This window comes from Melospiza georgiana, chromosome 4 (genome assembly GCF_028018845.1).
Source record: "Melospiza georgiana isolate bMelGeo1 chromosome 4, bMelGeo1.pri, whole genome shotgun sequence".
In the NCBI taxonomy this organism is placed as follows: domain Eukaryota; kingdom Metazoa; phylum Chordata; class Aves; order Passeriformes; family Passerellidae; genus Melospiza; species Melospiza georgiana.
Genome location: NC_080433.1, coordinates 17,647,009 through 17,661,991, shown reverse-complemented (window position 1 = coordinate 17,661,991; position 14,983 = coordinate 17,647,009). Strand labels below are relative to the sequence as shown.

Here is a 14,983-nt window from a genome sequence, read left to right as displayed (position 1 = left end):
TTTTGAGTCCCAGCATGTCTCTGAAATAGCAATACATGAAGTTGAAAGCCACATTAGTTATCATTTGCTTTTAAGAATCAACAGGTTTTCTGTTGAAATACCTACATCTAGTTTGGTGGAATTTGTTGGCTTTTTTTTTTAATTGTGCAACCCTGGATCTCTCCGTTCTTTTCTAAAACCTGCATTTTCCTTTCCCCAAGTTCCCTTGCTCCTCCTCCTTTGAACACACCGTGAGTAAAGTGTTTGAACACTAGATGCAAGCTGTGTCCTGAGATGGTGTGAGAATTTCAGCCTTCCCCAGTGGGGCAAAACCCGCTCGGGACAGCAGGGGCAGAGCCAGCCGGGGTTTTTCTGAGCTTTAATTGAGCATTTCCCTCATCACCTCTTTACAACCACATGGAGAGAAGGCGGCTGTAACTCATCTCTCTGCAATCCCTTAGGGCAGCCTGGAAAATCCCAGACAGCAGGAAAACCTCCCAAACCAGCAGCCCTACAACCACTCCCGCCTGAAAGTTTGGTCTGCACAGGGTGAATGTTTGGTCTTCACGGATCACCATGCTTACAGCATCGTCCATTTCCAGGCTGAAACTTAGGTACAAAATGTGTAAAGGCACAAGAACATAGAATGACCTGATATATACTGTGATGCAAAGCATCTGTGAGGGATGGCATGCGAGGACAGTGCATATTTATATGTTTAAAATGGGTCCGTGTGTTTGTTCACGGGGAGGGGTGTGTGTGCCACAGGAAGCTGGTGTCCTGGCGGGTGCGACACAAAGACACAGAAAAACAGAAACAGAAATACAAACACACACACGCAGATACACACAAAAAAACACACACACATACAAACACAAACACTCAAACACACGTGCAAACACACACACACACAAACACACACACAAACACACAAGCAAATAGAAACACACAAACACTCACAGAAATAGAAACACACACACACACACTCACAAATACACACTCATAAAAACTCACACAAACACACAAACATACACATACAAATAGAAACACACATGCAAACACACACACACACACACTCAAACAGAAACACACACACACCTCACACAAATAGAAACACACAAATAGAAACACACACACACACACACTCTCACACACACAAACACGCACGATCGAGGCCCCGGGAGCTCACACCCGGTCACTCCGGGACTGCCCCGGAGGGAGGACGGGCACGGGCGGCGCTTCCCGGAGGCGGCGGCCGCTCCCCCTGGCCAGGGCCGGGCTGGGCTGGGCTGGGCTGGGCTGGGCTGGGCTGTGCCGGGGAGCGCTGTGCCGGGTCCCTCCCGTCCCGAGGAGCGCTGCGCCGGGCTGAGCTGTGCCGGGCCGGGCCGGGCTGGGCCGGGCTGGGCTGGGCTGGGCTGGGCTGTGCCGGGCCGGGCTGGTCTGGGCTGTGCCGGGCCGGGCTGGGCTGGGCTGTGCCGGGCTGAGCTGTGCCGGGCTGGGCTGTGCCGGGCAGTGCCGGGCAGCCCCCCCCAGACGCTTTCCCCTGTAGGCAGGGTAGGGGAGCGGAATAGCGGCGCGACCCGAGCAGGGCAGGGCAGGGCCGGTCCCGTCAGGCCGGGGCGGGGCGGGCAGGGGGCCGTGCCTGGCACCTGTGCGGCGGGCGGGGCGCGGCTCGGCCCCGGCGCTCGGGAAGCGGCGGAGGCGCAACAGGTCCGCGGAGCCGAGGCGAGCCGAGCCGAGGCGAGCCGAGCCGAGCCCATGGCCCGAGCAGGGCCCGAGCAGGGCTACATCCGCACCGTGCTGGGCCAGCAGATCCTGGGCGAACTGGACAGCTCCAGCCTGGCGCTGCCCTCCGAGGAGCGGCTGAAGCTGTCGGGAGATCGCGCCGGGGAGGAGAAGGCGCTGCGGATCCAGCGGCAGGTCCAGCAGACGCTGGCCAGGAAGAGCCGGGGCTCGCTCTACAATGGTGAGTGCCCGCCCGGGACGGGAGATGGGACCCGGGACACGGCTCCGGGATGGGACCGGGGACACGGCTCCGGGATGGGACCGGGGACACGGCTCCGGGATGGGACCCTGCTGGCCCCGCGGCTTCCCGGCCCTGGGGCGTGCGGATTGCTCGGGCATTAAATCAAAACCGTGGCTCTGTCGCCTGTTCTTTCACTCTTTTCCCACCCAGGAGTTTCTCCCTCCCAGCCCCGCCGTGCTCGGTGTGTGCCGGGGCCGCTCCAGGCTCTCCGCTGCCCGAGACGGGAACCGAGCTGAAATTCTGTGCGAAATCCCCCAAATCCAACAGCCCCTTCATGTGCTTATTTTAATGCCTTTAGCTTTACCCACTGCTCTTGTTTGTTAAGTAAAAGGGGAGGAATCATAGGAAAAGTTTTGCCTTGTTTAACCGTGAAATTTAAAAAAAAAAAAAAAGTTTGGAAAAGTAACAGTAGGAAAGGCATGAATGGGGAGCGCAGAACGATAACGCTATCAGACATTATTTACCCAGCTCTTTGACATGCGTGCTGCAAATTGACGTCAATCATCCCTCGCCTCCCAGATCTCGTAGCCAGCAGGCCAAACCCGTCGGGAAATCAGGAAACCCGCGGCCACACCTTGTGCCCCAAGCAGAGCCCGACCACGGCCCCAGGCACCGCAGGGTGGCTGCCAGCTGCTGGGGTTAAAGGCAGGATGCTCCAGGGGCTTAGTCTTAACTGTTCATCAAAACTTTATACACCATGGAACTTTAATTTTGTTTTTAAATGGGAAGATATGGCTGACTCTCAGGCTACCTGCCCTGTTGCTCCATTGTCCTTAAAGAAGTTGTCACCTTTCATTTGCTGAAAGCTGTGAGAACAAAAGTCTTTATAACCATGCTTCACTCATCTATCTTAAGAGACAGGCAGAAAAATATTTTCTTGTTCTTTGTCTGGCCTCTATTTTAAAAAACAGCTCGTGGCAAAAATGGACATGTTCTGGTTGTAGGAATCAGTTGTACAAATCACATAAATGGGTATGTAATGGGTGTGTAATGTGCACACCCAAACATGCACGTCCTTAGCTTGGCTGCTGTAATTTAAATACCCATTCTAAACACTTTCAGAGTAGCTTAATTTCTTTTTCTCTCAGCAGACAGCCTGCAAAAAGCTTTGTAAGAGTAGCTTTTTAATGTTACAGTGTGGTGAACCTGAGCTCATGCCTCTAAACCATGCATAAACCGCTATGAAAACAGAGTTCCCCTGCTCCCAAGTCATCCCGGCTTCTCTGGAGTACATTAACAGACCTGATGTATCTGGGGATAGTTATCTTGGTTTGCTTTGTTATTCTAAAGGTCAAGTATTTGATGCCCTTGCATTTCTGAGACACCAAAGCTTTTAAACTTCAGGATAAGGGGTGGAAAGTGGCATGTCTGTAACATGTCTTGTTCATGCAAAAAAAATGAACTTTTCTTCTTTCAAACTTACATTTATGGGCAAGGTGCCGTACAAATTTTAGTCCCACTGTAAAACTCAGAAAAAAATAATGAAAATTGAAATGTAGTCCATTAATTTATACATATGTATAATACCTGTATATATATATATAATGTGAATCATAGCCAGTCTTGCATTTAACATGTTGGCTTTCCTGAAAAATATGCATAAACTTGTATGTGTGTCCCAATGTGCTTTCTATACAGACTTCCTCAAAAATGGACCATGCTTTCAGAAACATTAGAATTCTGATGTGTTGGGAACTTTTTAAAAATATGCCCTTTTTTACATGCAAAAGCACCCCTTTCTGTGAATTACAGCCTTTTCCTGGCTACATTCATCAAGGTTCTTACATTGTTTTCAGTTTCATGGAGGATTACACAGATTTAGAGGGAGCAGGAGCTCCCCTGTGACATAACTGTCCTGTCTGCAGGAGTATTTCAGACTCTGCTCAGCAAGGCACTTAGTGCATACCGAGCCACAGTGTTCACATGCATGCCTAAAATTAGCCAGCACATAACCACAGGGTGTGAAAAATCAGTGGTAGGAACAGTTCTTGCCCAGTGTCATCAGTGCACACCCATTTTCTGCTGACTCTGCTCTGACTATACTCTACTGAAACTCTGAAGCCACAAGAAGCAGTTTGTCAGCCAGCATTTCTCCCTAGAGTTTCAAATTAGAGGTGTCTGCTTAGCCTTCAGCACTACTTTTATATGGAACTTTTTCTTTTCCTCCTACCCCCATGTATTTGTTGTTTCATGCCCTTTCCCCCCTTTTGGAAGGTGTGTTTCTTTCTGATAATAGAAATCCAGTAATCTCCAGATTTGAGGATTCCACTTGCTGCCAAAGGAATGAAGTTACCTATGTGCTCAACTCTTTTCAAGATGTTGTCAAGGATTGTTAATAGCTTTTCAAGCAGTTCAACAACAGCTGCAACTTGTCCAGTTTACCCACTGCTGAGCCTTTATAAATTAAACCACTGCACTTAAAAGTTTTGAACAACTAAAGCAGTCATATCAAATTTCTGGATGCTATTTAGGAATGGAAGTACAATGATAGGTAGTTCCACCTCATCAAAGTAAAAGTGGCATTTGGAATCAGAGATTTTAATGACTGGTGTTTTGTTGCACATGCTGTTTTTATTTCATGTACATTTTAGGAATCTTTTAAACTTCAGTCCACTTGCCTCTGCTCTTGTTCCTTTTGGATTTTGATTGGCTCTTTAAGGCATCCTTAGCAGGATGTAAATCAGGATGCCTTATCTGACTGTAAAAATTGAGGGCAGAATTAAGTAATCTATCACACAAAACCAAATGGCCTGATGAACTGCTGTCTGTGGACTGATTCTTTTTCTAACAAGTTTTATAAACACAGTGTGTTTATTTAAAAAACCAAACAAACAAAAAAATAAAAGCTGAATTCAATCTTACGTGATTTCCAAATAAACAGCATCAGATATAAGATGAGGGAAATCAGGGATTAATTTATTCCTCACATTTGATAATTTCTAGAATTCCTAGTATTTTCTTGTTACAGTCGCTTTTAGGGACTCTGTGCACTTTTCTGTCCTTAGCTTTCTATTTTGCAGAATGCTGGCATGCTAACTGTTCCATCGTAATTTTCTATCTTTCTGGGATAAGGAAGTAGAAAAAATATCTGTGTTGACTTTCAGTTTTTGTTGGTGTTATTACATTCCTCTGCTTTCTGAGCCAGAAAAATCTTTTCTTGTGTAAATGTCCTAACCAACACAAAATGTTAGAAAAGCTCCTCTGGGACCAGGCACGTGCTGGCAGAGTGATGAAGGAGCACCATCAAAAGGAAGGCTCTCTGATCTGGAGATGAAGGGATTCAGTGATGGTTTTGATACGCCATCATTAAATGTCATCATCTCAGTCCATCCTGAGTGCTGAAGTACAGAAAGGGATGGGAGGGTGCCACTCTGGAGGAGGTGACCACCCAGGTGCCCTGAGCAGGAGTGGGCAGTGAGCACTGGGCAGGGTGTGTGGCAGTCCCTCAGGTCCTCTTGCACTGATGTGTACAGGTACAGATACATTGATCACTGCACTGAGAAGTTCAAAGCCAAAATTTGGCTTTCATGGTGTCCATTCAAATATGAAAACTCACATCAGAGAGTTCCCCCTGTGTGTGATTTCAGGGGGATTTGAGACACCCAGCCCCTTAGCAGAGATAATTGTGTTTTTCATCTTCCAGATATCTTAGAGATGCCTCTTATCATTGCTGCTTCTGAAAGCAAAGCAAAGCAGACATTACATTAGGGTGGTCTGTCTGCAGCCATAGGGAGAAATTCCCAAGGCCTTGGGAGGTGCTGGGCTTGTCACCTCCAGGGGGACAAAGGGAACTTTGAGAAGAGCCTCTCTGGAGGCAGATGGGATTTCTGCTCTCTCATCTGTACAGCCTGCTCCTGCCTCCTGATACTGGAATTATTTGTTCTGGACGCAGAATTTTCTTGTAACTGTTTCAGTATCAGGTGACTTCTGCGGAGTTTTTATTTTAGGCTGGAGAAGAGCAGAGGGGTTCAGTTTTCTTCCTCCACTGACCAGATCCAGGGTGTTCCTCCGCTGTTTTAGTTCACACTGACAGCAGAGGGATAGCTGATAAGCAGCTCCACTCCATTGCCCACACATGGGTGTCTGATGCTGTCTGAGGTGCCTGGGTTGTCCAAAATACCCTTATGGGTTGACAGACATGATGCAGGGCCTGCAGCAAATCCATTTTTTTCCTGACTCGCTGCTGGAAATCAAGTGTGGTGTCCTATGGCCTCTCAAACAGTGCTTGTCCCCTGTGGATGAGTAACTGAATCTTGTGCCTATTTCCTGAGGAGAGAGTTTTTGGGAGACTTACAACACTGAGAACCACAGTCGGAGAGTACTAGTCCTAACAGTAATAATAATATAGAACATAAGTAATAATAATATAAGTAATAATAATATAATATAAACCACTGAGAACCACAGTCAGAGTGTACTGGTCCTAACAGCAAAAAAGAACATAATATAAATTTTAAAACCAATAATTCTCGGCTTTTTAAAATCAAAGAACAAAACATTGCTCTGGGTGTGTAAGGTTTTTGTAGTACAGTGAAAATAAGCTGAGGGAAGCCTGATCAGGTCACCTATTCTGCATCTCATAATTCTTGGAAAGGCACAGCACTTCAGTTCCCACTTTCTCCTTTACCACACTGACTTTTGGCACAACTAACCAGCACACAGTAAAAACCATGCCTTTCATGTCTGCCTAATAAATCTACAGGTAAAAGGCCAGCAGAATAACTTACTGATGTGATAAGAGCAATCAAGACACAACTGCCAAGTGAAATTCCATAGGTTGACAAGTACTGTGTTCATCTCTGAAAGAGATAAATTTTTATTGATGGATAATTTCACAGGGTAAAAAAAGGGGACTGCTTGAAAAATAACTGCATAGTACAATTTTTGATTTACTGTATTTTGTTTTTCTAAGAGGGAACTATTAGGTATGTTGTTTATCAGCCAGTTAATGGGCAGCCTTGTTATTTTTAACTTGTCCTCTTTTTTGTATTTTTATTTTCAATAAAAACAAGCTTAGAGTTATCTAAAATATGCAAAAATTACTTGCTGAAAGGGCCTTTTGTGCCTTAAGTAGATAACTGAGAATACTTTCTCACTAAGTACAGTAAACAGGAAAAAAATACAAACTGTAAAGAAACAGAAATTTATGGGTATTTATATTTCATGATTCATTGTATGAAAGTCCTTTAATATGCAGCAGTGAAGAAAGTGGATCTTTAAAAAGCCAGCACTTAGCTGAGATGGACTCTTACTGGGCACCTGAAATGGTACATTTCTATGGGAATTATGTGACACAAATGAGACATCAATGTAAATCTGTAGATTTGGGATGTTGGTGCACATTTCTGTGAATTTTTTGTATAAGAGTATAAGAGAACAATTTACTCTTGCCTCTTTCTCATGTGCTCAGGTAGCCCTTGGACTATGGTAACCTTGTAATGTCAGGAAGGAATTATTACAATCCAAATCATGAGTCTGACCAAGCTGCACCATTCCACTCTCATGACACAAAGTTACTGTGAATGTGTCCTAACAAACACCTCATACATGTTTAAATCTGCCAAAATGAGAGAATTGGAAAGTATGATTATACAAGCAAAATAATTGCAATTTATGGTTGAATTAGGCCTCAAATTATCACATTCTGCCATTATATTGTATTGTATTGTATTTTACTGTGTTATGGGATACATAAATTTGGGCAAGTCAGCAATTGGTTCTTTAGATTTCTTCTCTGCAGTACCTCAGGTAATATTTGCTGTTTTGAAAACTGATGGCCAGTTAACTTCTTTATTGACCACTGTTGGCTGTTCAGCCTAGTAGGGCCATTTATGACTGATTTGAGGTCCTGCTTTCAACTTCTGTTTCACCTCTTTAAATCTGTGTTAATTACATTCCTCTGTGCAGATTCTTGTAGTAGCATGAGAATCTCATGAATAATTATTTCATTAATATCTGTTGCTTTTTAAAGTTTCATTAATAGAAGCAGTCCCTCCTTGAAAATGAAAGGAGTGAAAAAAAGGAACAGCTCAAAGTTTTTGTGGGCCTGTTTGGGGTTTTACTGGAAGAAATAACCACAGTGTGCTGCTCTGTTTTCAGAGCTGGGTCATGGAAAAAAAGAGAGCAGATAACCAGAGAAGATGTGGATATTTGGTATTATTGGAAGCTTTCAGGTGCAGATTTGAAGTGCCACTGGACAACCCAACTTTACAGCACCATGAGCTGTAGAGTTTGTTCACAGACTCTTTGGTGGAGCACTGAGATCAGTGAGGCATTATTTGCTCCAATACACTGCCATTAAATTGGCACCTGAGGGAGAGGAAACAGCAGCAGCTGAGGCAGACAGCTGTGAAATAAAGAGTCTGTTCTCAGTGTGTGCAGTTTGTTTACAGCTGTACATGGTGAAATCTGCATCTCTAGCATGCACAGTAACAGACACAGACAGCAACCTGTGTTTCTCAGCTCCAGTCTACAGCTGCAATATTTTCATCTCTTGTGTACACAGTCAGCCATGGTAAACCATGCATTTTTATATTTGCATGTACATTCAAAGTGGTTACAGTGAAAAATAAGTGTTCTTAGTTCAGTGATGCTGTTTTTCAGCTCTTAATCAGTTTTTTATCTGGGATATTTAAAGTATCAGCTTGCTTTGTTGAGACATTTTTCACAGCTGCAGGAGTCACTGGACTCCTAAAAGCTAAAAAAACTCTTAAGCAAAGTACGCAGGGAACTGAAAAAAATGGGTTGTATCCTTGGGAAAATGCAAATATCCCTCCATAATTTCCCTGTTCAATTTTCAGCTTACAAAAATATCAGTGCTGACTGCCACCAGTATTATACAGTATATACCAGTATATACCAGTATTATACCAGTATTATGTATCATCCTTTATAAGAATGCCATGTTTTGGTAAGATCTTGCTAATATCAGTTTTTGTTTCCAGGCAGCCTGCACCGTGCATCCAGTGTACCAGAGCGTGTCTACAACATGGGCATCACTGAGAATGATTCTGCACCAAGGTCTCCCTACAGCTTCTCATATTACCAGGCAAACCAGGTGAGGAAAGGAAGACAATGAGCAGAAATGAAAATAGTATCACACACATAGTTTATTCACTTTGTTGCCACAAATAAATAGCATTTAGATGGTGTTACGAGGTTTGTTTGCTTGTTTGTTTTCTTCTTAAAGTCTGATTTTTATAAAATGAGGGTTTTACAATGAAATCTCTTCATGTTCTCCCTTCCTTCCAATGACTTCAGTAGCCAAATTCAAGCCAATCATACAGATGGGCTGTTTGCAGTCCTGTTGGGTTTGTGAGGATTGGCATCAGGGTAGAAAATGAAAAATCATATTTGCACTCCACTGAGGCAAAGGCTGTGACAAGTCAGATCTTCATCCCTGTCACAAGACAGCAGCTCAGTCAGCACATCTGCACCTCAGGGTGACCAGGCAAACAGAATTCAGCATCCAAAACCAAAGGAAAACAGATTGCTTTAGTTTCACAAATACTTTATTTTTCACAATGTAGAGTGGTTCCTTATAATTTTCAATACTCCTGTTGTAACCTGTGTTATCGTTATAAGAATTCCAGCAGCACAGTCCTCGCAATACAATGGTGTTTCTAAACCATCTAATCATAAATTCTCTTGTTATTTTGACCAGCTTTTCTTGGGGTCATGGCCTGAATGCTGAGATAAATAATTGGATTTCTGCAGGGTTTTTGACAGAGCTCATAATTGGTTTTGGACCTATTTGAAGGAGCGAGTGGGAAATTGCCACAGCTCAATAGCAATGCTCCTGCACAATCAGTTCAGTAAACTGAAAGCATTTTGGCTTGAGAACAGAAACATTTATTTGGTAAATAACTGTGTATGAAGGGGGCAATTATTTCCTAATTTTAGACTACTCAAGAATGGTGTTTTGTCATTAAAAGCAATAGCCCAGCTTTTGACCAGGCAGTGAAGCAGCTTTGGCTCTGTACAGGGAGGGACAGAAGCATTTACCTAAACACATTTCATTCTCTGTCCTCCCATCCTCTATTCTCACCTGTCCTGCAGTCCCTAATATTTGACCTGAATTCATTCCTTCCAGAAGACAGCAACAAGAGGAAAGCTGGAGGTGACATAGGAATCACAAAAAAATAATACAGTTTACCAGGCAGGGGCTGGGGAGAAAAGAGAAAAAAGTGTAAAAGCTGGGAAAAGCCACAAGGTCTAGTACTTCACAAAAAATGTTAAGTGTCCCCAAACAACAGATAAAGATATCCTTGCATAACTTTTGTAGAATAAACAGATATATCCAATGATCTTTGCCTGAGCCTGCTAGTTTCTATAACCTTTACTCCTTTTGTGAGTCATCTGTCACCCTCAGGATCTCCTCAACAGTGAAATAAAGGGAATTCAGTCTGGCATCTATCTGCTAAGCACTGTTTCTTCAGTTAAAAGCTTGTGTAAACTTCTCAGTTTACCTTAAAAAATGCCTGTAATATTTCTAAACTGTAACACAATGTGGAGATATGGAGCTTTCTTTTATGGTTGTATGCCCCTATGCTTACTGATTTTTTAAAAAATTGGTCCATGACTCCTGTATTTCAAGGCCAGATAGTGTCTCGAGTTGTTTTAGTTCTGGATGGTTTTGAATGGGGTATGCAAGAAAAAAGTGTAAGAATTGAGGATTCAAACGGTACCTAAAAGTAAGAATCTTGAAGATATATTCTACAAAGAAAGGTTGACTGCAGTGGATTTGTTTGGTTTAGAAAAGAGAAAATTGTAAAGCCAGATTATGATCTAATACAGTCTCTCCCCATCAGGTATAGGAAGAAAAAATAATCTAAAATTGCAACTGTAGAATTAGGGAAGTTGTTGAGATGGTGAAATGGTCATTTTAATTTTCTTGGAATGTTATACAGTCTCCTTAATTTTTAAGAGGCTAAACAAACAGAGAAGTAACCGTCTTTTTCTAGATCCTACCACAAATGAACACAAGTGCTAAATAACTTTATATTAATAAGGTTATTGCCAATATCAAAATATTTTAGTATATTTTTTTTAATATCTGATTGATTAATTTTCTTCTGTCTATTAAACAGACTTGAATTTAGCTTTAGTAGCAGATGTTGGTGCTAATCCCTGAGGAATTTCAACAGAAGAATCTCCATTAATAATCAAACTGTTCATTACCTGGCTTAATTATGCGACTGGTTTGAGTTGATGACAAAAGACAGGATGCTTAGCCTTTGTCTCCTGATCTTTAGACTGTACTTCTTCCTGCCTTCATGAGGGAGGTACCAAGAAGTGTGGCAGAATCCCATTGGATGCACAATTTTGGCAATGTTGACGTATTCTTTTTCTGATTCTGAGAGCAGACTGTAGAATTTTTGCCTTTCTTTTGGTTTCGTTTTTCTTGGTTTTGTTTCTCTGCTGCTAATCCTAATTTAGCTTTAGTAGCTGATTTTGGAGTTTCAACAGAAGAATCTCCATTAATAATCAAACTGTTCATTACCTGCCTTAATTGACCTATGCAGCTGCTTTAATTTCATGACAAAAGACAGGATGCTTAGCCTTTGCCTCCTGATGTTTAGACTGTGCTTCTTCCTGCCTCCATGAGGGAGGCACCAAGAAGCACAACTGGTGCACGATTTTGGCAACGTTGACGTATTTTTTTGTGATTCTGAGATCAGACCATAGAATTTTTGCGTTTACTTTGTTTGATTCGGTTTGTCTTGGTTTGGTTTGTCTTGGTTTGGTTTCTCTGCTGCTAATCCTAAGTTCTGTGACCTTACTGTGGCTCCTGTTGTTTGGTGCCCCCTGGAGCAGGTTGGCTCCCCATCCTCTTACACCAACGGCTGGGGGACAAGGATTGCCTACAGGACGATGGAGGAGAGAGCTCAAAGGCAGCCTCTGAAGAGACTGGAGGTTTCACCCCAGCGAAACCCGGACAGGTTGGCCTACCTACCCAAGGATTATCTCTACGATGGAGGGATCTCAGCTGGGCTGTCCCTGAGGCACGGAGGAGACGTCCTGAGGTGCAGCGGGACCGTGCCGCCGCGCTACGCGCGCTCCGAGATCGTGGGGTACAGCCTCCGTGACTCTGTGCACAGGGGCCGCTCCTTCAGGAGGCACTCCCGCCTGGGGGCTGCCAGTGATGCTCTCCTGGACGGTGCCTACCCCAGCCCCGCTGTCCCTCTGCACCACCAGCCTGGCAACAGCCGCAGCATGAGCAACCTCCTGGAGAAGGAGAACTACCTGGCCTCGGAGAGCGCCGTGGGACAAGTGCGGTCCCCGGCCGCGTCCCGCTTGTCGCAGAACCGGCACTCTGTGAGGTCCAGCTTCTACCAAACCGCCTTCAGAAACACCCAGAGCAGGAGGGAGGTTTCCCAGCCAGCTTCCATTGGCAGTGTGACCGCAGAAACGGATGGGAAGAGGATGCCAGTGACAGCTGCCGTGGCCGCAGCGGGGAGGAATGGGTTCCTGCAGAGCGAGCAAGCGACCCTCAATGGATCTCAGCTGGGGTAAGCACAGTAAAGTGTTGCAATCGTATTTCTAAAGTCCTGTACCTTCTCGGTGATATTTCTCATGGGCAGATCCTCACAGCACAGACTTCTTCCTCTGCTTGTTACTGCTTCTTAGTCAGGGCTCCTTCCAGGCTTTCCCTGACTGGAAAGCCCACCCCCTTTTATCCCAGTTGCCTTCACAAGCCACAGCTGCAGCCCAATTAAGGACTTCGGAGCTGTAGCCCATTTAGAACAACTAGGATTGGGGCACAGCCACTTACACAACACAGATATTTACTAGGACTCCTACTATAGTAAAGGACCTGCTTTGGCTCTGGGCTCTCACAGCTGACAAGAACATGCTTGTTAGAAAGTCAACTGATAGTCTTTGGTTCATGAAATATCCGTGCAGAGGAGGCAGAAAGTACACTGGCTTTTAAAAAGCCACATCCAGTGCAACGGAGGAAAGAGGAGAAAAAAGTGTATGTACAGTGCAAGGTGTACACCTCCTGCTGAAGTTTGGAACACCCTTTTGCCAAGAGTTAACTTTATCAGGAGATATGAAACAATCACTGAGAATTTACAACCTAAGTCATAATACACAATTGGCAAATTTTGTGCTCACAAGAGCCTGTACGATATCAGCACTGGTTCTCATGGGAACAGTTCGGAAAAGTACCAGTGGGGCATTTTGGAAATTGACAATTTCCAGTTAAAAATCCTCCATGGTTTCAAGGACACCTCTTAGTTTTTACAAACTTTATCGGGAGACATGAAACAGTCACTGAGTAATTTACAGCCTAAGTTACAATACACAAAATTGTATTGGCAAATGTTTTGCTCACAAGAGCCGATACGATATCAGCACTGGTTCTCATGGGAACAGGTCAGAAAACAACCAGTTTGATATTTTGGCAATTGACAATTTCCAGTGAAAATCCTCTATGGTTTCAAGGACACCTCTTAGTTTTTATAAACTTTATCAGGAGACATAAAACTGTCACTGAGTAATACACAAAATAATATTGGCAAATGTTGTGCTCACAAGAACTCATACGATATCAGCACTGGTTCTCACGGGAACAGGTCAGAAAAGTAGCAGTGGGACAGCTTTTGGCAGATTGACAATTTCCAGTTAAAAATCCTCCATGGTTTCAAGGACAGCTCTTAGTTTTTATAAACTTCAAGTAAAACATAGGCAGAAATTTTTCTGTAGCACCATCCCTCCCTAGAACAAATACAAACTGCTCTGAATCACAAGACCCCAGAGCTTGCCACTACCATGAGATCCTACACTCTCTGAGGGAGATATCCTAATTTGAAACTCTGTTAGCTCCATGCCAAAAAGTCCCAAATCTGCCCCAGACTTCATGAAAATTGTTTAAAATACTGGAAAGGGTTTTTTCCCAAAATTACTTCCCCCACCAAAAATTCCTTTCCAGAGATTTCAGAATGTTTAAAATCTGTTCCATTTTCAAAAGAGAAATTTTATTATTTCTGAATTTCCTCTCAGAAGTGAATATCTTCTAATTTTAAAATAATTTTGAATGTTTCCAGAGCTGTTACATTTCAGTGGACAGAACAAGCCACTTGGTATACAGGAGAAGGTTGCATGTTTATTCTGGTTTTTGCTGTTGTTTCAGAATTCAAATAGGGATCCTAAAATTTCTGCTAAGTTAATGGTACTGTAATTTACAACAGCATTATTAAGACATGGCTTTTTCCCCATAACTGTGTAGCTGTTAAGTTCATTTTTCTGAAGACCTATCCTTCTTCTTTTTCTGAGTTTCTTTCTTTGTGAGAAAAGGCATCACCTAATATCACTGCCATGTGCAGATCAGGTATTTTTTGTTGTCAAGTAAATGTTGTGTGTTATGATTGTATTTACAAACATATTTTGTTCACTTCTGTTCTCAACAGAAATTTTCACCTCTGGGTGATGCAGGACTTAGGAGATGTGACATTAATTATGTTGACTTATAAGTATTCAGACTTTGCTGCTAGTAATTCCAAAAAAAGTGGCCGAGAGCTCACAACAGCTAAAGATTTTGGAGTAGTAATACTGAAAATAGGTCCCTGGCTTTGTTTTTCAGTAGGGAGGACTTTGTTTTTCAGTAAAACAATTTACAAACACTAATCCCATTGATTTAATAATCTGCTTCACTTTTGGCACATTCTAGAATGCATTTCTGAGCCACAACCAACAATTTTTATCTTGAATTACATGTAGGAGCAATTTTGGCTTTTCTTTTGCAGGTGCAGACACTGGAGTCTGGTTGTCTGTCTGTACAAGCATCAACCAAAATATTTTAATACCTTCAGATGTAAAAATCAGTCTTGAGTCATTGTGCAAGTGGCTTTAATGTGACCATGTTAACTCAGATAGAAGATTTGTGATCTGCTGGAAATCTTTGTGATGGCATAATTCCGTAAGGGCCAGTTTTTAGGTTCAGCATTTGCCAGAAGTTCTCTCAGTTCAAGGAAT

General features: G+C 43.3%; 1 protein-coding gene across 1 annotated transcript in view; it reads left to right on the top strand.

The window, feature by feature from the left end:
* The first annotated feature begins 1,737 nt into the window (after positions 1–1,737).
* PKP2 (plakophilin 2) overlaps positions 1,738–14,983 on the top strand; it is a 39,654-nt gene continuing 26,408 nt past the window's right edge. Inside the window, exons 1-3 of the mRNA XM_058022938.1 lie at positions 1,738–1,945; positions 8,950–9,062; positions 11,822–12,516. Coding sequence (XP_057878921.1) covers positions 1,738–1,945; positions 8,950–9,062; positions 11,822–12,516 — 1,016 coding nt within the window. The remainder of the gene's footprint in view (positions 1,946–8,949; positions 9,063–11,821; positions 12,517–14,983) is intronic.